Source organism: Lichenostomus cassidix, chromosome 4, assembly GCF_008360975.1.
Source record: "Lichenostomus cassidix isolate B80296 chromosome 4, HeHo_3.0, whole genome shotgun sequence".
In the NCBI taxonomy this organism is placed as follows: domain Eukaryota; kingdom Metazoa; phylum Chordata; class Aves; order Passeriformes; family Meliphagidae; genus Lichenostomus; species Lichenostomus cassidix.
This window is the reverse complement of record NC_139484.1, coordinates 39,426,383-39,453,182: the sequence shown is the minus strand read 5'-3', so window position 1 is coordinate 39,453,182 and position 26,800 is coordinate 39,426,383. Positions and strand designations below refer to the sequence as shown.

The following is a 26,800-nucleotide window of genomic DNA, read 5'->3' as shown; positions in this document are numbered from 1 at the left end:
TGATGTGAGGATATGTCGCAAGTGCTGGGCTCCATGATTGGGATGGAAAGAGGGGGCACATGAAAAAAAAAAGGGAAGAAAAAAAGGGGCTGGGCACATCACAGAGGGGGAGATGTCCATGAAGAGTGCATTTAGTCCATTGACAGGGAGAAAGCATGAGGAATTTTACCGAGAAGATGAACACAGGCGCACGCAGCTGAAGGGCCTGAGCAGTTCTACTTGGCTGCAGGTTCCCACTCCATCCTCTTCCACCTTCCTGGAACGACTACCTCCTCCAACAGAAAATCCCAGCATCCCTTCCCCTGACAGGGCATCTTCTCTCTGGAGCTGGAAGCCCTGTGGGAGGAGGGCATGGACAGTACCTCTCCAAGCTTATGTCCTGGGAGCGGTGACCTGCAGGCAGCAGCTCTGGCTCATGGACACCAGCACCCAATACAACACTGTGAAAAAGGCAAGCCAGGACAAGAGAGGGTTTGCAAGGGGATAAATAAGTGTTTGGGGCAAACAGGGCTGAAAGCCATCTTGCTGAGCTTGCATCAGCCCAGTGTTTGGTAAGAGGTAACTGGATGTGCTGGATGTTTAATGGGGAGGTTTGTAAGGAGCAAAAAGAAGTTCAGATGCCCACACTGGGGTGGTGGCCAGCTATACCAACCTTCCCCGGGGTAAACATCTGCAAAGGGCATTTCCCACAGTGAGTTGGATAATGTTATAAACGCTATGAAATTCTTTTAGTTGAGAAAAAGAATTAAAGCAAGTTAATGTGCAGTTATGATGTACAACAGGTGCTGGCACTGCATTAGAGGTATCGTTAGGTTCCTGTGAAGGAGAAGAACCTGGTGGTGACTCGTGACTAAAATGTGAACACTTTTTCATTTTTAATGTGAAATTAGGCACCATTCAGCAATTAATATCTAAATAATATCAACCACCAGAAAATAAATGTATCAATTATTATCTAACTGAAGCTAGATTTTTCTGGTGGTGCATGAGGAGCTGGATTAGTCCCAGGGTAGCACAGAGGAAGCAGAGAGAACAGTCCCTTTTGAAGGGACTCGCATCCATGTAGAGAGAGGCGAGCTTGCTCAGCTAGTGCTCTGCAGTACCGCCGTGCCATCGAAATGCTGGATCTCGACTCACACATCCTGCACTTCCCAACTGGGAAGATGCTTTGCCTTAATCTCACTCTGAGCTCTATCAGAAGCCGCTGCCGGAGAGATGAGAAGCGAGCGTTGGCGCGGCTGGAGATGCGCGGCTGTGTTTCCCAGAGCGCAGCCCCTCCGGGCGAGCCCCCTGAGGTTAGCAGCCCCGGCACGGAGCTGGGCCAGCCGCCGGGCGGGCTTCGCTCCCCTCCTCGCCGGGGGCCAGCGGGCAGCGTGCCCGCACGGCCTCTCCAGTGTCTGCGCGCTGTCCTGAGAGGCTCCGGTTACTTCTATGCTGTGCGTTCCCCGTCGTGCGAAGCGTTTGTTGCTGCAGCTGAGGAGTAGCGAGCTCTTCCCTCAGCTCGAGGTTAATCATCTGCGCGCAATTAACCTGTGACCTCCCACGCGGGCGTGGGGCAGCGCTGTAGCTTTAACGCGGGCGCTGGGAGCGGGAGGGGGACAGCAGTGCCAGGTCCGGCCCCGGAGCCGCCAGATCCCTCGCTGCTGCCTGCCATGGAGAGCCGCAGCCTCCTCGCCTCCCTCCTGGCTGCTGCCCTCGCTGCCCTGCTGCCGCTTCCTGTCGCTCCCTCGGGCCACCGCAAGCTCCTGGTGTTCCTGCTCGACGGCTTTCGCTTCGACTATATTGACGACAGCGAGCTGGAGGGTCTGCCGGGCTTTCGGGACATTGTGAACATGGGGGTGAAGGTGGATTACATGACCCCAGACTTCCCCAGCCTCTCTTACCCAAATTACTACACACTGATGACGGGTGAGTACTTGTATTTCTGTGCTGTGATGCTCCTCAGAGCTGCCAGCTCCCTGTGCTGAAATTGAAGGCAGCTCCCTGAGACTTTTTCTTCCAAAGAAGATATAAAAATAACACAAGTCGTGCTTTTAGCTGGGAGTTGAAAAGCACTGTGGCATTACAGCACAGAGTTGTTTCTCTGAAACCTGTTCCAAACTTGGAAATGCCATTTGGAGCTAATTTCTGAAGCTCCCCTTCGCTCATCCAGGGTGTAGATAGGTCCCTACCTGCTGCCACCTCAGCATCGTGGCCAGCTGGGGCTCTCTGGTGGGCTCACCAATGGGGGCTGCTGCAGATATAGAGAACAAAACCAGCTGGGAATGCATGGAAAATGACTACAGACACCGCTCAGGGGCTTTAATAAAAATGCATGTAAACCGAGTTTGGCTATACTAAGAACTTATTTTCAGTCAGCAGGTCTGTTTTTTTCAAGTTCAGCATTAAATTTCTTTTTAAACTTAGTAGATTTTCTGTTTTCTCAACTTCGCTCTAAATCCTCATATCTGTAATAATCTGAAATAACCATATGGAAAAACAGTCAGGATTTTTGCTTTTACTCCCCTGCAGTTTTTCAGAATGTCCAGGGGAGGCTTTCAGAAAATTGAGAGGACAGTCATAGTTTTCATGATTCTAATTTGCTTTTAATCTTTTGTGGAGGACACATTATTACAGTGACACTAGGAAGGTGCAGAGAGTACAGCTGGGCCAATTCCATCAGAGACAGACACCAAGTAAACAACTCTTAAGTAAAAAAAAACCCAACAAACACCGACACAGATTTTTCTTTTGGAGTTTCTGACTGGATTTTTCTCTGGAGTTATTGAACAAACAAGAGCTTCCACCTAGTGAGGAGGAGTGAGAAAATCTGTCCTCTCCTAAGATACGTGGCATGTTCCGTTATCCTTGGAACAATGCAGTACCCAGTGATTCATATACTGCTTGCTGGGAAAGCAAAGAGATGCCATTGTAAGACAAAAATCTGACATCAGTTGTGCCCAGCTTGTTTTGAAATTGCTTAACCCTTTCTTCCCTCTCTCTCAAGAGAAACACCTTTCTCTTGCTCATCTCTGATCAGAGTAGAGAAGAGTATAAAGCCTTCACAGGGTTTTGTTTGGTTTTTTTTTTCATTATTTAGTTTGAATATATCAATGCAGAATAAATGTCATGACTGAAAATAGAGGTGTTCCACTCCAGGCCATGCTCTTTAGGTGCACATAGGCAAACCGGCCTAACACTTCCTGGGTGCAAAAAGTCTTTGGATGGAGCTGTTAAAGAGAAGAAGAAAAGTGAGGAGCATTTCACTCCTAACCATATTTAGTCATCACTCGACTAAGTGTGTATACAAAAAGTGAAGTCTATAATCAGCCTTTTGAGGAGTTTTGAAAACATCCTATGTTGCACTCACAAAGGAGGGGTTTTGTTTTAGGTGATGAAACATTATTACTGAACTTCTCATATTTTTAGTAGAGTTCTGCACCTCAACCTGAAGTAATAAGATAGTCTATGAGACCAAACTCAACTCTTCCTGCAAGTCTCCCAGACTTTATGATAAGGATATCAATGCAAATATGACTTAATTGCAAATAGCAATTCACATTCCTAACACATGAGTCACAGTGGGATTAAGTAGGTCAGGGACCAATTGAGAGCTAAGTTTAGGTGATGAACATGCCCAGAGGAAAACCCAGGACTGGTCTTGAGCCTTGGGGTGTTAGTGGACCCCATGACTGTGTCCTGGCATGACACCAGGGTAGATCCCATAGCTGCACTGTTCTTACCCTTTGGGGCCATTTCCGCTCTAAGGAGATTTTTTGGGGTGGAGGGGTTAGGGGTGTGGAGCATGTGGCAGATACAGCATTATGCTCTGTTCAATCTGTGTCCATTTGATTTGCAAAGCTGGGACAGGTTTTGGAGAAGACTCAGCATGGCAGGCTGACTCAAGCATCATGCCATAATGGCCTCCTTAGGGAATGGCAAGCTACTGTCTCCCTGGTGCTGCTGTATGGGCATGGGGAAGCTTTCATGGCATCTCACCAGCCATGCATCCCCTCTGCTGCAGGGAGACACGACTGTAATTGGTTTTGTTTCTGTTTGCAACTGGGATGTCTGGGAGTTAAATGCTGCCACAGCTTCTTCTGGGAAATCAGGAACAAACTATTCTTCATGTCTTGTCCTACACTGCTGTTTCATGAGCTGCTAAGAATTTTTACCTCCAAAACATTGAATTGGGCTTCACAGTATATTGGCCTCTTATAGCTAAATCAGTTTAAGAAATTTCTGGTCCCATCTGCACATTCTGACCCCTGGCTTGTTCATTGTATCCCAGTTTGTGTTGGGTATTTTTTGGTTTTGTTTTTTGTGTGTTTGTTTTGGTTTTTTTTTGTTGTTGTTGGTTTTTTTTGTTTGTTTGTTTTATAAATACTCCTATCCCTTATTTCTCTGCTCATGCACAAGGCCTTATGGCTCCACATCCATTCAGGAGCATACATGGCTGCCAGGTGCTGGACAGTGTGTGCATAAAAGTGTTATAGTTTGTATGTATCTGACTTGTCTCTATTCATTCTTGTGAGCAAGGCCTTTCCTTTCTGCCTACTGTCCTTCACCCCACATCCATGCAGCCTTCATAACTCCAGAGCAGTTGAGTTGTTACTAAAGGAGGGAAGTTCTCCCTCATTTCTGTGGCTCTGGAGGAGGACAGTGGACTCTGCCCCTCAGATACCATCACTGGTGCGACAGGTCAATCTCCTCAAACAGGAGCTCACCTCTTCCTCTTGCCCAGACCTGCAGGCAGAGATTATGGAGATCAGCAGCATTGGCCCCAGTGCTTCTCAGAGCAGATGCCAAAGTGCAGCCTTCAGTCCTGCCAGAGCACAGCTCTCCTCTGCACTGGCAGCTCACAAGCAATGGCACACAGCACAGTCGCCCAGTTATCTGCAGGCTCTTCTGGGCATTATATTTTACTTTACCTATGATTTCAAGAGGCAGCCTGACTGAATTTAATATTCATGGAAAATGGCAAATGTACCAAGATTTTCAAAACTATAACCAAATAGATGAAAGCATAACTGTTGACCAAGAATCACATATCTAAAAGCAACTAACTAACTAACTAACCTGTATTAACAAGAAGCACACCTCACCCCCCATTCTGCTGAGACTGGGTGCTGGGTGAAGCACTGACACAGCAGGACAAATAGGGCCCAGCCTAGTGAACAAAAAGGATAAATTTTGGAAGGGAAGCATGGGAAGGAGACTACTTGCCTGTGATCTTCAATTGCTGCAGGGCTATGGCAGAGCTCTTCATGGGTCCCCTTCCTGCTTATATTTGCTGCTGCTGTTAACCTGTGTGTGGATATTTGCTGAAGCCTCCCCAAGCCACACAGAAAGCCTCAGCCCAAAGACCAGAACCTGTGTAGAGGTCTTTTCCTTTCCTGCACACCTACCACGATTATGACAAAGAAAAGCAGAGCATAGAAATCAGAAAAATGCTAATGGTTTGGCTTCCTCATATAAAGTCACTGAGTGATTCAGAGTTTGGGATGAAGCTCCAGTCTTCCTGCAAGCCAGGGCATGGCATCATGACCTACTATTTGCTTGAAGAAGCATCAAACAAAAGCCAAATCAGTGCTGGTACAAACCAGCTGGACAAGCAACCCAAGTTGTTGCCTTTTTACAAAAACCTGGTGCTGTGTAAGGTAGCTCAAAGATGTGCTAGCTTAAAATCCAACTCTTTGAAAACCATTCTTCTCTAGCAACTTCATTTATGCCGTGTTTCTCAGTATGGGCTTCTACAGTGGCATAAAGACTCATTTTTAGGTGGCTAGGTTGCTTTCTGAGCTGCTAGACTGAATCCTGCCTGGTGTCATAGCTCTCCGTGGTGGAGTTGTGTTATTGCAAGTGTTGACCTGAAAAATGCAAAATGGGGAATTAGGTAAAAGGAGATGTTGCTGCTGTGAGAGAGCTTTTGCAGGATTCTTTGTGGGCTTGGCAAGGGAGGGAAGAAGTCCAAATACATCTATTCCAAATGGCTCCCTTAATCACACCATGTGCTGTTTGTTTTGCAAAGGGAGGAATTAGGACCAGAAGCCACCTCGGGCTGTTATTCTGGGGAAAGTTTTTAATTTTTCTCTTTCCCTGCTGTGGCCTGGCTCTGCAGGGAGCTCTCATGCCAAGCTCAATGGAAAGTCTGAGGTCTCCCCTGTAACTGCTGCAAGCAGGAGTTCCTGCTTCAGAGCACTTCATGCAGTATCTGTCGAGAAAAGCTGCTCAGGCTGGGTGGTTGGGTCTCCCTTACTTGACAACCTGCAAGTGTTGGAGGGGTGATGAAGGACTCCCTGCAGCTCAGCTCTCCTGAAGTCCCCCCCAGCTGAGAGCACTCAGGGGCGCCTCACATTTCCAGCCAGCATAAACACAAACAGACAGTATCATATCTGAGATAGAAATCCAGAGAGGATTTCTTTTCCAAGATCGTAACAAGAAATGAAATTTTTCTGGCAGCTCCTCCATGAGGGTATGCCAGCTGCCTGGTCAGCTGTGCAGCTCTACATCCGAGAGTCGTATTTCGCTTGGCCACCACAGGAAGCAAATGGAGCCCCTGACTGCAGAGATGGGTGGGGAAATGCTGGGAGTGGAGCCAGCAAGGAGCCTCCATGTCTCTCTTTGGACAGGACCTGATCCTAAATAAGTGCCAGAGGGGCTGTGAGGTCCCATGAAGATTTAGGGATGGAGGAGAAGGTTGACCAGAGGACATTTCAGTCTCCTGCACCCAGAGTGAGGGCTGTGGCCTTTGGAGGGCTGTCACAGACTCTCTATAACACAGTGACAGTATGTTTGGGCTTGTCTAGAATATAGGGGTGGTGTGTGATGTTTTCTCAGCCTCTGTGGCTCATCCCTGCATATGCCATCACCTCCTCCTCTGCATGGCAGTAGGGAATGGGGCACCATGGCAGAGGACACAGGGATAGCTGACATCAAGGTCTACTCTGCGAGACTGAATGTTTCACCCATCTTCCATGTTTCAACAATATTCCTTTCACTCCTCAGTCTTGATGTGGGAGAATTAACTGCTGAGGGGCTTTGGTGGATGATGCCGGTCTACATCTGTTTTCCCCTGAGCACAGCCAACCAACACATGCTGCACCCTATTTATTCATGCTTTCTGGGAGCAAATCCCCTTTGGGCTCCCAACCCTTGAATCCTCTGGAGTCTGGATGATGTGCACACTTGTACACTGATGTGTACTTTTATTGTTTGCTGTGAGAGGTCTCCTGGTTTACAGCACAGCAGCTCCACACTGCTTCCACTACCTGGAGGAAGCCCAGCCTGGTGGTGGTTCTAGTAGATGGTTCTTTTCTGCTGCACAGTTAGTGTTATCCTGACTTCAGCCTGGTGCAGAGAAAGATGCTGGAATTTCTGTTCAGCCGTTAGGCAAGTTCTTAACTATGTAAGCAACACATGCATGTTTTCTGAGGCATAAAAAATGGAAGCATAAGAGTACAACAGGGAAGTTTATTACTTACACATGAACTAAAACTATCTCTACTTCATTGTGCAAGCTTAGAAAAAATGCAGGAGGACACAAAATGTACTATGAGTGACAAGGTAATAGGATTTTTTCTTTTTTCTCCTCTTAAACAGCTACAGACAACAGCAGCAGCAAATATTTAAAAGATTCTGTTTGTGACATACAGTTCTGAAATTAAGTCTCTTCCTTCTCTTGGATTCAGTAGCTTCCCATTTCTAAAACTGTGTTGAGAAGCAAAAGAGCATGAATAAGTCTGTGGCAATACTATTAAATGACAGGGAAGGGGTACTATCCAAGCTGGAAAAGATAGTGGGAACCAGGAGTATTTTCATTTTCACATTCTTCCTCTCGTTTACTAACCACCTGTAGAAAGGCTGCGATGCCAAGCACTCAAGATTTTTCTCTTTCACACATACATAAAATACTACAAAAATCTGTGTTTACTTTCTACCAGTTAAAAAGATGGAAATACTTCCAAAGTGTAGAACGGAAAGTTTTTTCTAACACAAGTTCACAATGCTACAACTTGAAATATAGAGTCTTTTCCTTCTTACTAGCTACAACCTCACAGCTCACAACTACTGTACCTACTACCAGCTATTAGCTAAGTAGACATTCATGTGTCGAGGTATTTCTTTGCCCAGAGCTGAAGGCACAGCCAGAGGCTCACAGTCTCTCTAAAGGTGCAGGCAGAAGCTTTGTCCGTCATTCTGTCCAGGCCCTCTGTAGTGCTTGGAGCTGCAGTACCCTTGAGCAATATCCAGCTGGGGGGTCAGAGGTGCCAGAGTGGTCCCTGAGCCCACCACAGTTCAGGAGAACAACTGACAGCTTGGAGTCCCTGCTCTCCAGGGACAAGACCTGAATTCCCACACAAGAAAGCAACTGCAAAACCTCAGCTGGATGATTTATAAGCAATTTTCATGCACCCCCATGATGAAAGCATTGAATTAAGAGTTTCAAGTTCTTATTAAATGAATCCCCTCTAGCGGGAAAAGAAATAATGCTGTGTATAGCAGAGATTTTTCTGTGCTTTTTGATGTGATCCTGCTTGGATTGTGAAGTCTTGCCTGATGCAGGCTAAGGTGTTTATGCTTTGGCTCTTTCTGGTATTAGAGGTCATAAAAATATGGAAAGACTTTGCCAGCAAGCTCCTTTGGAACATGAATTGTCCATGCACATCATGCAAGTCTTGTTTTTCCTTGGGGGTCTGCAGATAGCAGGGCCACTTTGCCTAGGCCAGCACTCCTCCAGACTTCTCATCAGCTCTGGCCTTGTCCAAGCTACTTAAGGTTTAGCACATGGGTTTTGTTTTTACCCCGTGGCTTTTCTTTTCAAAGTAGAGCAGATGAGAACCATCAGGGCAACAGTAGAGCAGGGCATATGTTCTTGGGGACAGCAACCACTATATCTGCTCCAGAACAGGATTATGGTGCTGGTGACTTTTAAGTCCTGCTTTCTTCATCCTTACGGCAGGCAGCATGAGCAGAGCAGGGCATTTCCCGAAGCAAGCCATTCAGCTGTGTGCATGGAGGAACTTAACTCTTCCCCAGCCTGGATAGCCCCATGGCAGCCTGTGCTTGCTTCTGCACACCCTGGTTTCCAGATCTCACACATGGCCAGTGCAGGGTGCACAGCACTCAGTGTTACTGTGCTGCTCTTGTGGGTGGCCAAGTGGCTGTGTGTTTTGCTGTTTTTATAAATTTCGTCTCTGTTTTGCAGAGATTCATTTGAATGCTGACAAAAGTGCCTGGAGACATGGGAATGTGCTTTAGACAAATGCTGTATGAAGTGTAGTGTCCAAGTAAGCTGTAGCATGCAGACTTGCAAATGCTTTTGCTGGCTCTCCTCCAGAAGCATACAGCAGTTATCATATTCCTGGGAACTATACCCTCTTTGTTTTCCTCTGTTGAGGAAGGAGTAATTTTTACTACAATTACAGTGAGTTTAAATAATGACATCTGTATGCTGAAATTGCTTTCTGCCCTGTTTCTATTTTTGAAACTCTTGAGATAACGTTTGATTACAGAGGAAAGCTGCAGTAATGGAAGAAATAATCAATTCAGAATGTTATGGTGACTCTCTGACACCATGTTGCTATTTTGATAATGATTCAAAATAAGCACACCAAAGGTAATTTTCTTAGGCTGAAGAAAAAACAAGTTAAAACAGGGGATATAAAGAACTGCAGTTGTACACGTGACCTAAAAGAAACATAAGAAGTGGCCTTAATTCTGTGTATGAGTATATTGGGGAGGAAGGGGGCAGGGGCAGAAATGCCAGGTATTCCAGAGCTTTTCAATCTAGTGAGCAAGGCTCAGAACAGCCATGGTTAAAGATTAACAAAAGTCAAAAATAAAATTAGAGACCAGGCATACTCTTCGAATAGTGTTTAGTGATGATAAGTATTAGGAGGAGGAACTCAAGGAAGAGATTAATTGGTTGACTATTGATGTTTTCCAAGGAGGTCTAGGGTCTTTCTGAGACACAAGCCTTAGATAAGCAGATGTGAATGGCATTAACTGGTCACGTCCTTTGATCTGTGGATCACCTGATCTTCTTTTCTTACCCTGTGAATCAGGGATGCCTGCAATGAAAATTGATGCCTTATAGTCTTCTAGGCCTCTTTTTTCAATATTAAAATTTACAAAAAGGAGTTGGAGTCCACAGAAAATTGACATAATCTAATGTGGAGAACAGAACACTGTCCTCTGTATTAGTGCAAACAGTTAATGAAACTTCACGAAAATACTACAAAGAACAATCTCCAATCTTTTCCTTAAAGATGTGGACAAACAGACAGCAGATCTTAAGTCCTAAAGGATCAGTAGCAGCTAGAGCTCATTGGCTCTATAAGAAGACCACACTATGCATCATACAGATAACCTCATCTGTAGGTTTCACACTGACACAGCTTCAGCACTGACCTGCGAGTTTCCCAGGCTGGCACAAATTGCCTGCCTGCAGTTTATCAGGTTGATAGATGCTTAGGAATGCGTGGACTTTAAGAGGTTGAGGTTGTCCTGTAAATTGTAGGGCTGTTTTTTTGATGCACTATGGAGATTTCCTTCTATCTGCTCTGAGACTTACAGCAATGAGAGCACTTGGCAGCCTGAAGAGAACAGATTACTGCCCATCCAATCCACCAGTTCTCCTATATTAAACCTGTTTGGTTTAGTATGATCAGTAGTGACTGCCACAAACTGGGACCACTTTTTTCCTCTGGGAAGAAGGAAATGTTTTGCATAATTGAAATACTTTGTAGTAGAGAAGGAGAGTTCAAAATCCATTTCAAGATCACATGAACCCAAAGCATACAGTCCTCTGCTTGAAATGACGCCTTTTCAGAACAAGAATACCAAGGTTATTTCAGTTCTGATCACCATGCTCAGGCTCAAAATAATCAAAGCCTGTTATCTGGATCCCTGCAATAACATGACTCACCAGCTAATGAGGACAGCATCTAACACATTCTTCAGTTGTTGCTTTTTAAGATATGGAAATAAGGAACTTCCAGTACAACTGAATCTTCAATGTTTCTTTTCCCATTTCTGTTCATTCAACTGCAGAATAATTCCTAAAATATAGTATCTTCTCTTCTGAAAATTACAAGAAGCAGAAGACATCTCTCAGTTATTGTATACTAGTTTTCCATAATATGAAGTTCCCCAAGGGGCCCTAAGGTAAAGTAAAAGGCCTGAACATGTCTGATGAAATGGTGTGCCCACAACCAAGAACAAAGCATGATCGTTAAAAAAAAATCCAAAACAACAAAAAGCTAACAATAATGGAAAATAAAAGTAACATATAAATATGTTTGCCTAGTTTTTGCCTGTTTGCAGAAAAACAATGTGTCCTATGGATAAATAAAGGACAAATGCAAGTTTCTCAAACTTTGTTCTATGTTTCTAGATTGTGCTCTTACGACCTTCTGTTCATAGCCTGCTTCCCACAGCCCTCTGGTTGTCAGTGCTGATGTGTACCTTAAAATGGCCTCAGACTTGGCAGGTGTTGGGTGTGTAGAAGGAGCCAGGTGTCAACCAAACCTGTGGCACCCATGGGCTGCTGCTGACGAGATTTGTGTGTGGGGGTTGGGTTTGAAATGTTGAGCAGGCCATGGGGTGCAAGGTTTGCTTCTTCTGGCCTCAACTGTCTAAAATTTGGCTGCCTGAAACTGAGAAAAGGCTGTGATCTTCTCTGCCATTAATAGAGAGCACATGAACCTCCAGATACCGGAGATGCCTATCGTAGAGTGGCATGAATTGCTTACTAGGTGTGACTCTTCTTATCCATTGATTGTGAAAGGAACACGGGGGCTGACAATCGTCAGCAACTAACTTTTGGGTGTCTGAACTGGGGGATTTAGTGAGCAAACTGGAGCATCTCAGTAAAAGGTAACAGTCAGAGAGATTGTATGAGTGGTTGCAGGGTAAGAGATCCCTGAGTTCAAGTCAGGGCTTTTCAGCTGATTTGCTGGATGAACCAGTAGCAGCAGTGCTGGTGCTGGTGGCATCCTTCTGCTGAAGAGCACCAATCTGATTGTGCTGCTTTTTTTCTCCACCCTCAAAGGTCGCCACTGCGAGGTCCATCAGATGACTGGAAACTACATGTGGGACCAGAAGGCAAATGTGTCTTTCGATATTGGTGTGAATAAAGAAAGCCTGCTGCCTCTCTGGTGGAATGGATCAGAGCCTTTGTGGGTCACAATGATGAAAGCTAAAAAGAATGTTTCCATGTTCTACTGGCCAGGTTAGTATGTGAAAAATTGCTACAATGCATCTTGACATCTGAGCCCTCCATATGCCGTAGGAATGGCTCTCTAATACTGTTCTGAAATACAGTTAGGAATTTTATGTGCTTTACTTACCACACATAGAAATGAATTATCTTTTCTTTGGTCATGATAATTTGCATATACTTAGAAAGGAGAAGACTGAAGTGTCACTATAGGCAGCTTTCTACTAAATGCTAGCTTCAGGAGGGTGCTGGCTTGAAGAACATCCCCTCCTCCATCAGCTGCTTTTTCATCTTGCCCACCTGCAACTTTTGCTATGCTGAGGGGTTGCTCCATTAATGGTTCATGGTCCAATCAAAGTTAAACAGTAACCACCCTCCCCCAGTGCTTCTTTAGTTTTAATCTGGAAATTAGTAGCTGAGAGCTGAAGATAATCTGCTCTGTAGGGACAACAAAATCCAGCTGAAAGCAAAGCATCCTTGTCCTCTGGTCCTCCTTCATTGTTAATTCATCTGAGGTCCCAGTTGCTCTGAGTCTGAGCCATTCATTTGGAGGGACTTGGCCTTTCTGTTTGTTAGATATTGGACCACTGGAATGACTAAGGATATATAATAATGAGTCCTTTTAAACAAACAGAAGTATTGTGCTTAGGTTCTCACATGGAAATAGATGTTCCAGCTGTGCAACCAGACCAAATCCTTTGCAAAGTACCCAGATCCACAACTTTTTTACCTTCTAACTCTGCTATCTATAGTAAGCAGTCTGCAGATGTCCTCATATGTGTAAATGCAGGCTGCAGGACCCCAGAGCTCTTAGAAGAGCTGCACTGAATACAGCCAGTGCCAGCAGAGCAGCAGCAGCTGACTCATGCCACGGGCTCCTGGCCAGCTCGTCTCTGCATCCCAATGCACATGTGCCTGGCCACAGTCTTTCCATGCAATGTGGCTAATGGTGTCCTGGCAAAAAGCCTGCAATTCTAAGGAATGGGAAGAAAGAGTGAATCAAAATGAAAAACGTTGAAAAGCCATCCAGAGTGTTTCTACAGTACTGAAGAGCAAAAAAGATCTGAGGGTGACAATATTGCCTTATGGACTCAGAGGCAGTCAAAGGGTTTAGATCAGCCCTGAAAAAATGCTGCTTCTTATTGAAGATGTCCCAAGTGATCTAACAGCAAGGCAAATAATAGGATATAGAAATCATACAAGAATGTAGGAATTCTTCTAAAAATTTACAGAAAGATCTCTTTTTGTAGACTATTCATTTTCAGCTACTATTGTAATTGCTCTCAATAGGTATAATTATGTACTGAATAGATGTAACAGCCTACAGAAAGCTGCTGAAATCCAAAAAATCAGTATCACTTTCCATTAAATGCCTTTGGTCATTACCTAGCTCCTTCATGCTGCCCTTCAAGCAGTGTTTCCCAGGGAGGAGACATACGAGGTGTATATATATGTATACCCTTCACTCCGCCTGCTATTTCTGGCTGAAAATTGCAAGGAACAATACAGCTTTCCTCTTCTCAGTGCTTAGGCTGCTAAGTGTATGCATCAACTCTCTTACAACACAGAGGGGGGAATTTTTTGCATGGATCTGGCATTTTAGCTGTGGACTTGTGACATGTACCTCTGTCTGTCCTTAATTATTTATCTGTGATAGCTAACCTTTGGCAAAGCCATCATTGGTTCAGTTCAGCAAATGCTGAAGCACACGCTTATTTTAAGGATATTTGTGGTCTCAAAGGACACATTGGCCATACAGGGTCAGGCACAGGAAGCATGGTGAAATGTGGAACTACTGAACTAAAACACAGGGCTGTTGGGCTGCAGTAGGTATAACTGGGGTGAAGAGAAGTCACTCCAAATGCAACAGTATTTATTACAGTTTCCCTATGTGATTTTTTTTTAGTGTTTTCTAATTCCACAGTAAGGACAAAACCCTTTCTAAAAATTATCAATCTATCATTTTAAAGCTTAAATTCTTAATAAGCCATGTGAATGGGGAGCAATGCCAAACAAAATTAAAATAAAAACCCCAGATTTAATAACCAAGGTGAGTAGAGGTCCCACAGACATTTGCACTGCATATGATCTGCTATTAGTGATTAGCCTTCTAGCCTGAGGATACACAGCTGCTTAGTAATGAATCTTGCAAATATGATAAAGATCCAAACGGGAAAAGTTTGGGGAACACTTAATAGGAATTGCAATATATGACCAAATTCATCACACTTTGTTCTGGAAGATGTGATTTTCTCTTTAGCCAGCAGTGAAGACAAATGAGATAAATCAACTATAGCAGTAATGCATCGGAAATGCCAAAGTGCTGATTCCCAGTATTAAGTTTTACCCCTGCCATTTCCTCCTCAGAGTCAGTTCCAAGTTTTGCAAAGTCGGAACCCAAAATCTGCCGCTTCATTTTCTTCCCTATGTTCCTCTATCATGTCTAGTCAGTGTTTAAAGAAATAAAATCCAGACCCCAGCACACAGGAACACAGAGCAGGAGAGCTATCAGATGCGAACAACCATCACACAGCTTTACCTGTGAGCCTAACATAAACACAGCAAAGACAGCTCATGGGCAGAATTCAGCTGGGATCTCTTGACTCCAGAAACAGAGGAGCCAAACTATCACCATGCCAGTGGTGTCAAACAGCACTTCTGCCAAAACAGAAGGCCTTGGCTTGCAGGGACATTTTCCCCCTTTCTTCACTCCACGCATGTGGTGAAAGGCATAGCCTCACACCCAGGTTGCCTGTCTGAAGCACTGCTGCTCAAGAATGCCCAGAGGAGTGCAAGAGCATCCCAGCAGTATCACTGAGGTCAAAGCATTAGAGTGGTCCTCACCCTCAGCCCAGTAAGTGGTGTAATCCCAGATGCTCAAGCTCCTTCATTTTCCAGCAGCCGATGCAACTACTTCAGCTGAAATGCAGTGACAACTTCTCTAAACATTGAAATGAGAGACAGAGGGAGGAAAAAAAAGACTCTAAACTCAACTTTTGCCATTTAAACACAACATTTACCAGACCATACAGCTAGTCTGGAAAGTTTTCAAAATTTTCTGTTATGACATGAAGTGTCCAACTGTTAAATAAATGTTTAGAAATGTAATTTAAAGCTGGCAGAGGTTCAGGTCTCCATGTCAGATAGATAAAGAGGAGCCTATATATCACTCTGAAAGAAGTCCTTATTCCTGCTCCAGTAGTTCAGGTTTCTAAATAAAGGTTTAGCATCATACAAAACTGTGCAGAAAGGTATCTGACATTACATCTTAGTAAATACACCTTAACTATTTATAGTTTAACCAAGAAAAACTTAGTATGCCCTTTGGCTGGCTCCAAATCTGTTTAAATTTCCTTTCCCATAATATTTAAATGAGAAAATTTACCATCTGTCCTGGCCTCTACCAAAATGAAATTTAAATGTTAAATGGTCTTTATGGCCAGTATTTTGGACTTGCAATAAGCCTTAGCATTGAAAATCCAAATTTAAGTTCTATTCATCATAGAGGCTTAAAAAAAAAAAAAAAAAAAAGGGAAAAGGAAGCTCTTTGTGTCTAAGCAGCTTGAATTTCCAATGGTACTATCAATGAACTGCACACTTGAACACCACTATTTCATGGCCAAAATGATTTCTAATTGTTGCTACCCTCAAGTCTTTTGCGTCATGCTCATCATTTGACAATCTAGAAATAGCAAAGATATCTCAGCAACTAAAATATCCCAGATCCCCAAGAGGTTAATGCTTCCAGTTAAAATTATCTTGTGAGTAATTCTGAGGAATGTTATTTGAGAAAATTACAATCTGATGTCAGCATCTGAAAAAAAGAAGAGGCAAAATGATCATATTAGTCACTGGCTATGAGCAGTCATCCACCTGAACTAAAACACAAGGATTTCTAACAACTTTCCAAATGAATTCTTGACTTCTTGCCTAGTTTTGGAGACAATCTTGAACCAGATTCCAGTATCAGAGGAGAAATTGGTTTCAAAGTTCCAGTTCAGTCCTGAAATACTAGCAAAGTCCAGAGGACTACTGCATCACCTCTAGGATCTGATGTAGCTGAAGCCCCAGGTTTTGCTGCTGGTAGCACCCAGGACATCCTGCAAAAGACTGAAGCTCTGCACCCCCAGGGCAGGGGACTTCCTGGATATAACTTCAGGCCATTCATGGAATACATTTTTCTGATTATTTGGTTAGGTATCATGTGGGACCAGTCTCTGTTGCACAATGTAATGTCTTGGAGATGTTGTGTGCAGATGGATACAAGTTTTATTGTGGGATGATCTAGACAGTCAGTTCTTGTCAGGTAATCTGCTGGCTGTTCATCCAAGTTGCAGAAAACTTTCATGGTGAATCACAGTGGACAGATAAACACTAAAGTATATTCATACAGAAAGGGGAGGATTAAATCATATGTTTGGGGCAACAGGGGAAGAATGAAAAGCAACATCCCACAATTTTAATAGAAATAAAAATTACATGGAGGTTCAAGAGTACGCAAACCAGTTTTTACAGGAAAATAAATCAGTTGACTATATTTGATGTTTAGTATTCCAAATAATTAGTTAATCATAATAGACGGTGTCCCTTGAAACACATGAAGCATGTGGAAACCTGGGAGCTGTTACCACAGTGGAAGAGACCAAATCTGTCATGTGTTCTATGCCTCTTTAACTTTTGGAAAGGGTAATTTCCATCTGACTTATCTGGCTTTCTGCAAATCAGTGAAGATTTAAAAGATTTAAAAGATTTCCTAAGCCTAAACATTTAAGTTTTTCTAATCTTTCACGGTACTCCTGAACAGTCACAATCAGAAGTCTCCCTCAGTGATGTGAGTTCATGGGGGCTGAGAAGCAAGACTGACAGATTCTCTTTATTGAGGGTCCCAGTAAGCAAACCACTGCAAATCACCTCTGCTGGTAGCTCAGCTTGCTTCAGGGCCCTCTCCATACTTACATCTCCTTCTCACGCCTCAAGCAACAAGTCAGCTTATGACAGTCCTTAATGCCCATCACTTTCATAGCAAAGGAGAAGCAGAGGGACCCAGATGTAGACAGATTCAGGCTTTGGCTTAGAGTTGCCTTTTTGACCAGACTGTGTTGCTGTATACAGAGGCCATGTTGCTAAAGGTGGGGAGGTTTTTTGTTGTTTTTCTTCCTCCTTGTGCCCCAGGAATATATCAGAAAACAACTAACTGTGATAGGAGTACTCTAGGGTTCTGGAATGATAATTTGCATGAATTCAGTGTTTCTGGAAGCATACTTCTTTTAAATATTAATATTATTCAGCAGCATAGTAACTGGAGTGCAAAAGGGCAAGAAACCTCACAAAAACATGTTTTTCTGTGTTCAGGGCCATGTTCTCCTGTAGGATTTGTTGCTATAAATTTTTAGGCCACAAAACAGACTTTATTTTGCAAGGAAGGCTGCAAGTTACCAAGAGAGTTAATTGGTTTACACTGTTTTAATAAGACCTCCTGGGAAACAGATTTAATAGTGGAGAGCCAGTATCACATAATAAAATATGGTTTATAGAGGATATTACAACGTAAGATACAGCATGTCTAACTGGAAAGTATTTGCTGAATTTTCAGAGAACAATATCTAAATCTATTAGGAAATGAGGCTATATGGCCATAGTAGTTAAAATACAAACAACTTGGTGATTTAGGTGGAAATGGTCTGCATGAGGGAATCAAGCATTTTTTGTGGGAAGGTCACACAGAGACCTTCCTTTTAGAGAGGGAAATAAAAGGATCCAATGTAGTTTGCTACAAGCACTCACCAAACCAACCTCTCTCCCTTTTCCCTTGCCAACCACATGGTTTCCAGCAGGGAAGGCATATGGTAAGTAATGTCACAGGGAATTTACAGACCTGAACTTGGACACCATGGTTTGGGGTCTGTGATCAAGGTGAAATAGTAGAACTTATCACATTTTTTGCTCATAGGTTGCGAGGTCGAAATCCTTGGAGTCAGACCAAGTTACTGCCGTGAGTACTTCAGCGTCCCAACAGACAAAAACTTCGCAGATGCCATCATCGATGCCCTTGAGTCTTTGTGGTATGTCACAAGATTTTTGTGGTGTGGGGTTTCCTCTCTCTAGGACAAGTGTTTGGATTTACTATCAGGGAGATTTTCAGGATGGGCTTCCAAGTAGGAAGATGGGGGCTTGAGACTGCTTTGTAGTACTGTCATAGAAACAACACCCAAACAGAAGTACTCCCTTACATTAAGAGTGGAAGGAAAGATGTGCTCCTCTGTTTCCATGCAGGCTACAACAAGGAGACATTCTGACTAACTACTTTTAATTTGCTGTTTCAAACAACTTCAGGATGAGCCTGTGCATGTCTATTCACTGACCTTCAAAAAAGACTTTGAAATGCTTGGATTTAGAGAGGGAATTTGAAGTGCCTGTATATAGAGAGGGAAGTTGGAAATTCTGACATTCATCTTCAGTCACTTGTTTATGAGACTGATCCTTCAACTTTTTCTTCATTTTAGAACAACTCAAGCACATTATTTTTGGAGAGGGCATTCATTTTGTGCAAATATGAGAATAGAATAGAATAGAATAGAATAGAGAGTTGAAAGGGACTGACAACAACCATGTAGTCCAACTGATGGGAATATATCTCTCAAACAACTCCTAGAAATAATGTTTATTCCATACCCAGCTTTGAAGTTCCACCACCTCTCTTTCAAACATTACAAGACACAATCCCACAGACGCTGTAAAATCAGGGAAGATTGCATCACTGCGTGCATAGCCAATACCTTATCTCTTGGCTATAACTAAGCTCCTTCTTTTAAAACCTTATTGGTTCCATTATTTATCCAATCCTAGGAAACAATTCTACTTTAGTACTTGCAACTGCCATAGCAATTGGAATCTGAAAAGTTTTGTATTCAGATGCTGAGTGTTGAATGTTCTTGAAATAAAGGCTCCAAAACGATGAGAACGCTGTTGGAGATTTTGCTCCCAGTTGCACACTGGGTCCTGCTGCACAGACGCTCACAAATCACTGTTGTTTGCAGCATGAGCTTAGACAGAAGGTGTCCGAGACTATGTGAGAGGTTTTGTCCTGAAATTATTTAGCTTAGATTTAAAGAAAGCTACCTGCATGTGACATGAGGAAGTAATATGTGACATAGGACGCTTTCTGAATTTTTTTGCAATGCTTTTAATTCAGTGAATAAAAAAGGGAATGGAAGACATAATACAGACATTAACTCTGACTTCTGGTAGAAACCGAGAATTACTGCAGAAAGCTTTTTGGTCTGGTATGATTTTGGGGTGAGTCAAGATACACTTGAAGCTTCCTGCCTGGTTTCTATGAAACACAGTGCATAAGGCTGCTCAGTGCTGGTTTTCAGCTCTATAATTGTGAACATGGTTAAAAGTGAGGCACAAACTGTTAAAAGCTCCAGCCCTTCAAGCTGTTATTTTGGGTAGCTGGAGAGTTTCAATGGTTAATACACTCCAAGCCACAAGGCCGCCTGCTGCTGTCTGCAGTGGAAAAGGGGCACAATAGTGTTGGTGGAACAAGTTGCAAGAGGTGAAAGCTGATGATTTCAAGAAAAGTGCAAATCCCTGCACCAAGATGTCTGCCATAGATAACAGCTACATTCTTCTGAAGTGCCCAAATCCTACAGATTATCCCACAGCTGCAGGAGGTCCTGTCTCTGGTGTCGACTTACACACCATTCCTGTTGAATTACTTCCTGAGTTCTTTTTCTTTAAACTAAGTGCCCTGTCTTCAACAAGGCAGCAAAGACAGAAAAGGAATGATTTTAGATAAAATTAATAACAAGGTTTGTGTGTAAATACTGCAGGGACTTAAAGTAAGAATGGAAGGTAGAGAAGGAACAGATTAAAAATCTGGTAGGTTTTCCTTATTCTTTCTGTCATTCATCCTCTTTGTTTATTTCTTTAGGACTTAGAAGAAAAAGTTCCATGCTGCTGGGCCAGCCCATAAGAAGTAAAGTCTCTGAAATGCTTTTACTGTAGGCATATTCGTTTAGCAGGATTTAGCATCTCTGAGTAAAGAGTCTTGAACTTGTCATCTATATCTTGCAAGTGTTTTTGACTTTTGAAGCTGTTCAAAGGCTGGCAAAACCAAATGGCTTCCTTTCCACACCCCAGGTAATTGGAAAAGCCCATTAGGCTGAGACTGTCCTTAGCTATATGTGAGAAAACAGCCTGTGGCAAGGGCAGTCTGTTGCTTGGAGCAGTGCCTAGCTCAGTTGCCCTAATGGCAGGTATTAGTAGTTAAAGACCTGCACTGAGGCTCCCACCATTAGCAAACCTTGCAGGCACTCCAGGGTAGAGAGAGCAAGCCCTTTATTGTGGCATGGTGGCCTAGGATTTGAGCAAAGGAATGCCCTACCTAACTCATCAGGGAGCCACTGAGCTTCTCTTGCAACCAAAGGAAATCATCCTTCAGGGTTTATTCAGACCACTATTTAGACCAAAAATGTTCAAAGCAAAGTCAAGCATCTGTTTTTGAAACTAAAACCTCCCTTGTATCTTTTCCACAACTGTAACTTGAGGGCTATTGTAATCTACCTACCTCCCTGGACAGGTGTCATGAAGTCTGCACCATACTTGCAAAGTGTGCTGGTAAAATATAAAACCCCTTTCGGTGTTGCCATCAATGCCGCTTCAGCAATTCAGCTCCAGCTTTCTTCAGCAATCTTTTCTTAGTCATTTATTTGGAAGGTTACTGCTGATGGAAGAAGACAGGACTAGCACACAGTTAGAAAGACAGAATACTTCCCTCATGTGAGCCACAATCAGGGTTTTCTTAGAAAACTTACAAAACCCTTTTTTTTCCTTAGAAAAACAGGCAAAAATGGAAACAAAGTCAAACTCCAGGTGTGCTGTACCAAATCTTGCAAACTCCCAATCATGCTGCATAACTGGATCTTGTCCCATTGAAGTAATTAAATATTCTTCCCTATAGCTCTGAGCCCCCACTGAGAAATCTCACCACAGCCTAAATGAGATCCCTTGTTTTATGCAATAAACCTCCTTCTTAGCTTCTATCTTGATCGAAATGATCATTTAGTTACAGGTGAGAAGACATAAACTAGTTTAAGTAGATCATTAATACAGACATTGCAGCAGAGGAGAACTATTTCAGTAGGTTCAATGACTGTGTTTGCAATAGAGAAATTACAGGGTTAAATTTTAGGAAATAATTTATGCCTAATACAGATGGAAAGTAATGTTTAAAATGAAACTGTGAAGGGTGGGGGCTGCTTCATTTAAATTATTTTAAAATCTTGAAGAGTGAGGAACAACACTATTATGCAGGGCCAGCAGTGGAGAAATTTCCATCACAGCAGAGACCTTCATCTTCTCACAGGGTGGCTCCTCTGAGGCCTTCTGCAAACTGAGAAATGCAAATGACAGACCCTAATTCATTCACTCAGTCCCTCACCTCTAATTTTTCCTCTTCTGTCCCGCTCATTACACCAGACTACCCGGGTGTCTTTAATCAGAAACACTGGACCTGTCAGGACATTACAAAACTTTTTGTAGGGATCTTGATCTGGATGAGAGCATGTATTATGGATGGCCCGCTCTGCCATACATTAAAGTATAGCACAAAAAGCCTGGGTTTGAACTTCATGAGCATAGGTTTGTGCTTTTATCCACACAGCTTCTCTCAGGGAGATTTACAGTGAACTGTGATGTGGTCATGAAAACGAAATTAAGCACTGATTTATGCACTGTCACCACTAACTAAGCTGAGAACAATCAGTGCAGGAAAGTGTTTTCAGCTAAATTTGTGCAACTCTGAGATTATCATAGTCTCCCTCGCTCATATTCCTAAACAAAACCACTTTCTAAAATCTTGTCCCAACTCATACTGCTTGGTATTTTGTAAGAAAGAGCACATCCTGAGTTGACCTCTGTGGTTTGGAAGACCTCACACAGAAGAAAGCTAGAAGTGCCAAACTTAATTAAAGCACATTTGACTGGTAATTCCCACAATCCTTTTAATGGGGGCATTCAGCACAGAAATCAGAATTTCTTTGTTATTAAAGGGAAAGCGGATTCAAAGAGGTTAGTGAAGGACTGCCAGGCCAGCCTGTGCTTGCACATGGAAGTCTCTACCTGCCACCTCTGCTGGGAGTCTCAGGAAAACTCAGGAGACTCTGGGTGTGAATAATGAGTCCAGCAGGGCAATAGCGGTAGGACAGCACAGGGTAGAAGCAGGAAACGGGGTTTTGTGCCTCTATATGCTGGGGAAGACAACAATACCAGCATCCAGGAGGTCTCCTGTGTGTCAGCCTCTCACTCTTTGCCCTCTCTGCCACGCCCAGCAATGGCAGTGCCGAGATGGCTGCGGTGTACTACGAGCGCATTGATGTGGAAGGCCACCACTACGGCCCTTGGTCCCAGCAGCGGAAGAACGCTCTGAAGGAAGTGGACAAAGCCTTGAGCAATATGATCTCACTCATCAAGGTGAGTGGCAACCAAAAACCCAGCTCCTGGGTGCCTTTGGAAAAGGCTTTTAAAACTGTTCTTTGTGGCACTGCCAAGAGCCTGTTTAACACCTGTAACTGAATGCAGTGGCTGTAATTTTTTATTTCCTGAGAAAGAGGCTACTGAGATAATATGGAAGTCAAAGCACCATTACCCTGATTATTATTTTCATTGATGGCATTATAACCCTCCTGGTGGATTTATACCAATAGCCCCAGGAAGCCACAAACCAATATATGTATTGCTCTGTTTATGACTTAGGGTACCAGCTGAACTTTATTGTAGGTGGAGGAATCAAAACTGCACATTTCCTAAGGTTTGTGGAATCAGACAATTAACTTTTATAGTGGTTTTTATGGCAGTATTCAGAACGCTGTACTTTAAACTTGGTTGTAAAGAAAACATTATCTAAATGATTTTGCAGCAAGAAAAGCTTTTGGGTAAATTGCAATTCCATGAATATTTCTGACAATGATAAATGCATGTTGGTGTTTTTTCTGTGTTTCAGTGAGGAGAGGAATATCTATCTTCAATTTCACTAAATATTAAAAGCTCTAATGCTAAGTGCTCATGTTTGGGAGGGAAAGAGAGAAAGAAACACCCCTTCCACAAGTGGTATCATGGCAAAATTGCTGAGTGGACTTATTTTGGAAAAACTGTGGTACTAACCTCTCAGAGCAGCAGTGAAAGTGGGTGCCTACTATTATGGGTGGTGGCAAGGCACATTGCAAGACATTTGGGGATGTGATCGTTCCAGCCACCTTCCACAGAATCAGAGGATATCAAATGGTGATTCAAATTTTCCAGCAGGCACAGACAGTGCAAAGCTCTTATCTGGCCCTAAAGGTTGTCATGCACTTGTTTCACAGAGCAAAGGCCTTCAGAATGATATCAACGTCCTCCTCTTCTCTGATCATGGGATGACAGACATCTCTTGGGCAGATAAAGTGATTGAGCTGAAAAACTATATCAATATGAATGATACCATACAAATGAAGGACCGAGGTCCTGTTGTGAGTCTCTGGCCAGCTCCAGAGAAGCATGCAGAGGTGAGTACAGCCTAGTTGTACATCTTAGCTTTGTGTTTTCTCAGTTTCTATGCCAATTGTGTCTTCTGTTTCTCATAAGATCCAAATACTGCTCTCAGAGATGTGTGCAAAAACCAGCTCTTACCAGGAGTCAGACTTGGATCCTGTGACACCCTTGTGATGCTGGACTTTCCAAAGGAAAGTCACACGGGGCAAATTAAAAAGCACAAACTTTCACTGTTATATGGCAAGGACATGTGCTTTTAAACCCCAGCACTATTAGCTTCTGATAAATAGCTAAAAGATTTTAGCTCAAAACCCACTTTTAGGATTTTATATATATTTGTCAATTTATTGACATTCTAGCAGGGATTTTCAAATTATCTGGAGCAGGTTCAGGCAGTCATATTCCAGTAAACTTCCACAGAGGAATCAACTCCATTAGATCAGAATTGCAAAAAATATTTTTTTACAGTATTTTCCTTCCAGGAATTTTTGATGAAGCACATTGGATTGAGTCAACTGTAAAAGCTCAATGCTAGAACTGCAGGATTTTCAGGGATAAATTAAAACAACAGAGAAAAAAATTTGGAAATCACTTGAAAAAAATTTAAGTGTAGTACCTCTGACTAAGAGACTAGTACATTATAGTCTAACCAGAAACCAATGCATGAGAAATCATTATTGCTGTCCTCAGAATATAGATAAGTGGGTGTACAAAATGGGTGGGCCATGCCCCAGGTGAATAATTTTGGTTTCTGTATTGTATTTTATCCCGTTACAGTATATTGTAGCCAGTGCAATTTTTAAAAAGTGAATATTTGCTGATCTTTTCACCCAAACAGTCTCTCCAGGAATTGTGTATCTGTGATAATTGTGCACATTTCAAATTAGTGCCAGAACTGAAAGCTGTCTTAGAGGCATGCATGAGGAATTCACTCACAAGTGCATCACAGGGGATCATATCATTGATATGCTTAACCCAGAGCTCCCTGTCTTTGTAGGCCAGACCTTCAAACAAGGGCAAGTTGCAACTTCACACAGTCATGGGGTTGCATCTGACAAAGCTCTTCAGCACATGCTTCTCTCATTAAACAGCCTAATATCCCTAAGGAGAATAAAATACAATACCTTATATTATGGTTGTATGTCTTTCCTTCATTTCTTTTTAGGATTTCTTACAGGAGGACTGCTTATTAAGCAAAATAAAGTTGATTTTCAGTTTCCCAATAGTTAGATTCTCCATTTCTAATTAATTTGAAAGAGCTGTATTTATGAGTTTGAGTTTATTATAACATAATGATTATCACCTCTAAGAATTACCCCATTTTGAAGCACCAGAAGTACTGGTGAGCCACCAGGACCACTCTCTGCTCCTGGTCATGATGGGAGGAATTGTGTCATCACACCCTGGTGCTGTCCTTATGGTCACCGCACATCAGTGTACATATCTGGCACACATACACACAAGGGTGACTCAGCTTAAAGGCTAGTGAAGAACCTTTCTTTCTTTGAAGAACAGAGCTATTTATTCCTTATGATTGTTTACATTTAACTTGTTAAAGAACAATATAGAGTCTGGGGACTCCAATAGTGCCTCCTTTATGGCATATGAACATCTTCTTCAGGCATTTAAAATATTTTTTCTGAATAATTTGGGGTGTGATGACATTTGTGTGATTATATTCCAGACAGTATGATTAATATTAATAGACCACTTGCATGGCATTGTGCAGATTCAAAGCTGCAGGCATCGGCTAATTAATCTCACATCAGATAACTAACGAAGCAGATAACTGAGCACTATCAATCCCTTGATAGTGATTAACTGGTTAAGTGCAAGAAACACAGGTGAGGTGACATTATTTCTCCACTCAAGAGCACAAAGGGGGAATGAGTGGCACAGGCTAAAGACAATACCGCTTTTCGACATCTGTTTACAGCCCACATGGTGCCTTTCAGCATCTCTCACCACTTCACTTACTGCCTCCTGTAAAGGTGTGGTTTCTGCTGGTCTGTTTCTCTAGGCTTCACATTTGTGAATGTGTGTATTATAGTTATACATAATACGTGAATTAATGTGTTCCTATGTGTTTATTATCAGAATCTCCTAAACCACATAAGCAGGTTTTGTCCAGCCATGACCTTTGGACAGGCAAAGCCCAGTTTGAATGAGCTGATGATTAGCCATTACAGGGGATTAGCCACTTTGCAAATTCAGGTGTTTCCATGTACCCATGGGTGTATTTATGATCTTTACAGCCATATGGTGTCCTAACATTTATTTGCTTTGCAGATATATCAAAAATTGAAAGCTGTGGAACACATGGATGTTTATAACATAGAGGATATTCCAAACAGGTTTTTCTACAAAAAAGGAAAATTTGTGTCTCCACTAACTCTCGTGGCTGAAGAAGGATGGTTCATAGTAGAGGTAAAGACAGGGATGTGAAAAGGGGCAACATATTGCTGATCACTGAGTTAAAGTCAATGGGCTGACTACAAAACTAATGTCAAATATTGCTGTGTGCTGAAAAGAACTTAGAGGTATTGCAGCTATCCTGAAGGTAGACAGTTAAATAGTCAAGATGATTCTTTTCTCTGTTGTCATAAAGCAGGAGAAGTTTTTGTATTTCACATTCTGGTTCTGTTGCTTTACTGTTCTTCCCCCTGCCATCTACCTTCATTTTGGGCACAAAAAGAGTGTTTCCATTTCAAATCCTTACTACCCTTCCATTCAACAGTACCTTGTGGCAACTTTTCCTTCTGCCTGGCTTTCCACCCACCAGACTGTCCTAAAAATGCACCCTTTCTCTCAAGCCCTCCAGTGTCAAAAGGGTCAGACTGGGGGTTTACTCCTCAGAGAGGCCCAGTGCACATGCTGAAACTCTAGGAACTTGATAAGCAGAGAACCTGCACATGGAGAGATTTTTCATACTAACTTATTTTCTTACCATAAATTGTTGTTGTTGTTGTTTTGTGCTTGTATCACTACTGGGCACCTCCATATTACAGATAACAACTGCAGCTCAGCACAACTTAGAGGGTGAGGCAACTGTATATCTTCTAAGGA

The 26,800-nt window shown here is 42.7% G+C and overlaps 1 protein-coding gene across 1 annotated transcript in view; it reads left to right on the top strand.

Annotated features, from left to right (window-relative positions):
• Positions 1-1,275: 1,275 nt before the first annotated feature.
• Positions 1,276-26,800, top strand: part of ENPP6 (ectonucleotide pyrophosphatase/phosphodiesterase 6) — a 32,505-nt gene continuing 6,980 nt past the window's right edge. Inside the window, exons 1-6 of the mRNA XM_085058757.1 lie at positions 1,276-1,908; positions 12,035-12,214; positions 18,153-18,264; positions 22,537-22,678; positions 23,569-23,748; positions 26,024-26,161. Of these exons, the coding sequence (XP_084914883.1) occupies positions 1,653-1,908; positions 12,035-12,214; positions 18,153-18,264; positions 22,537-22,678; positions 23,569-23,748; positions 26,024-26,161 (1,008 nt within the window). The 5' untranslated portion in view covers positions 1,276-1,652. The remainder of the gene's footprint in view (positions 1,909-12,034; positions 12,215-18,152; positions 18,265-22,536; positions 22,679-23,568; positions 23,749-26,023; positions 26,162-26,800) is intronic.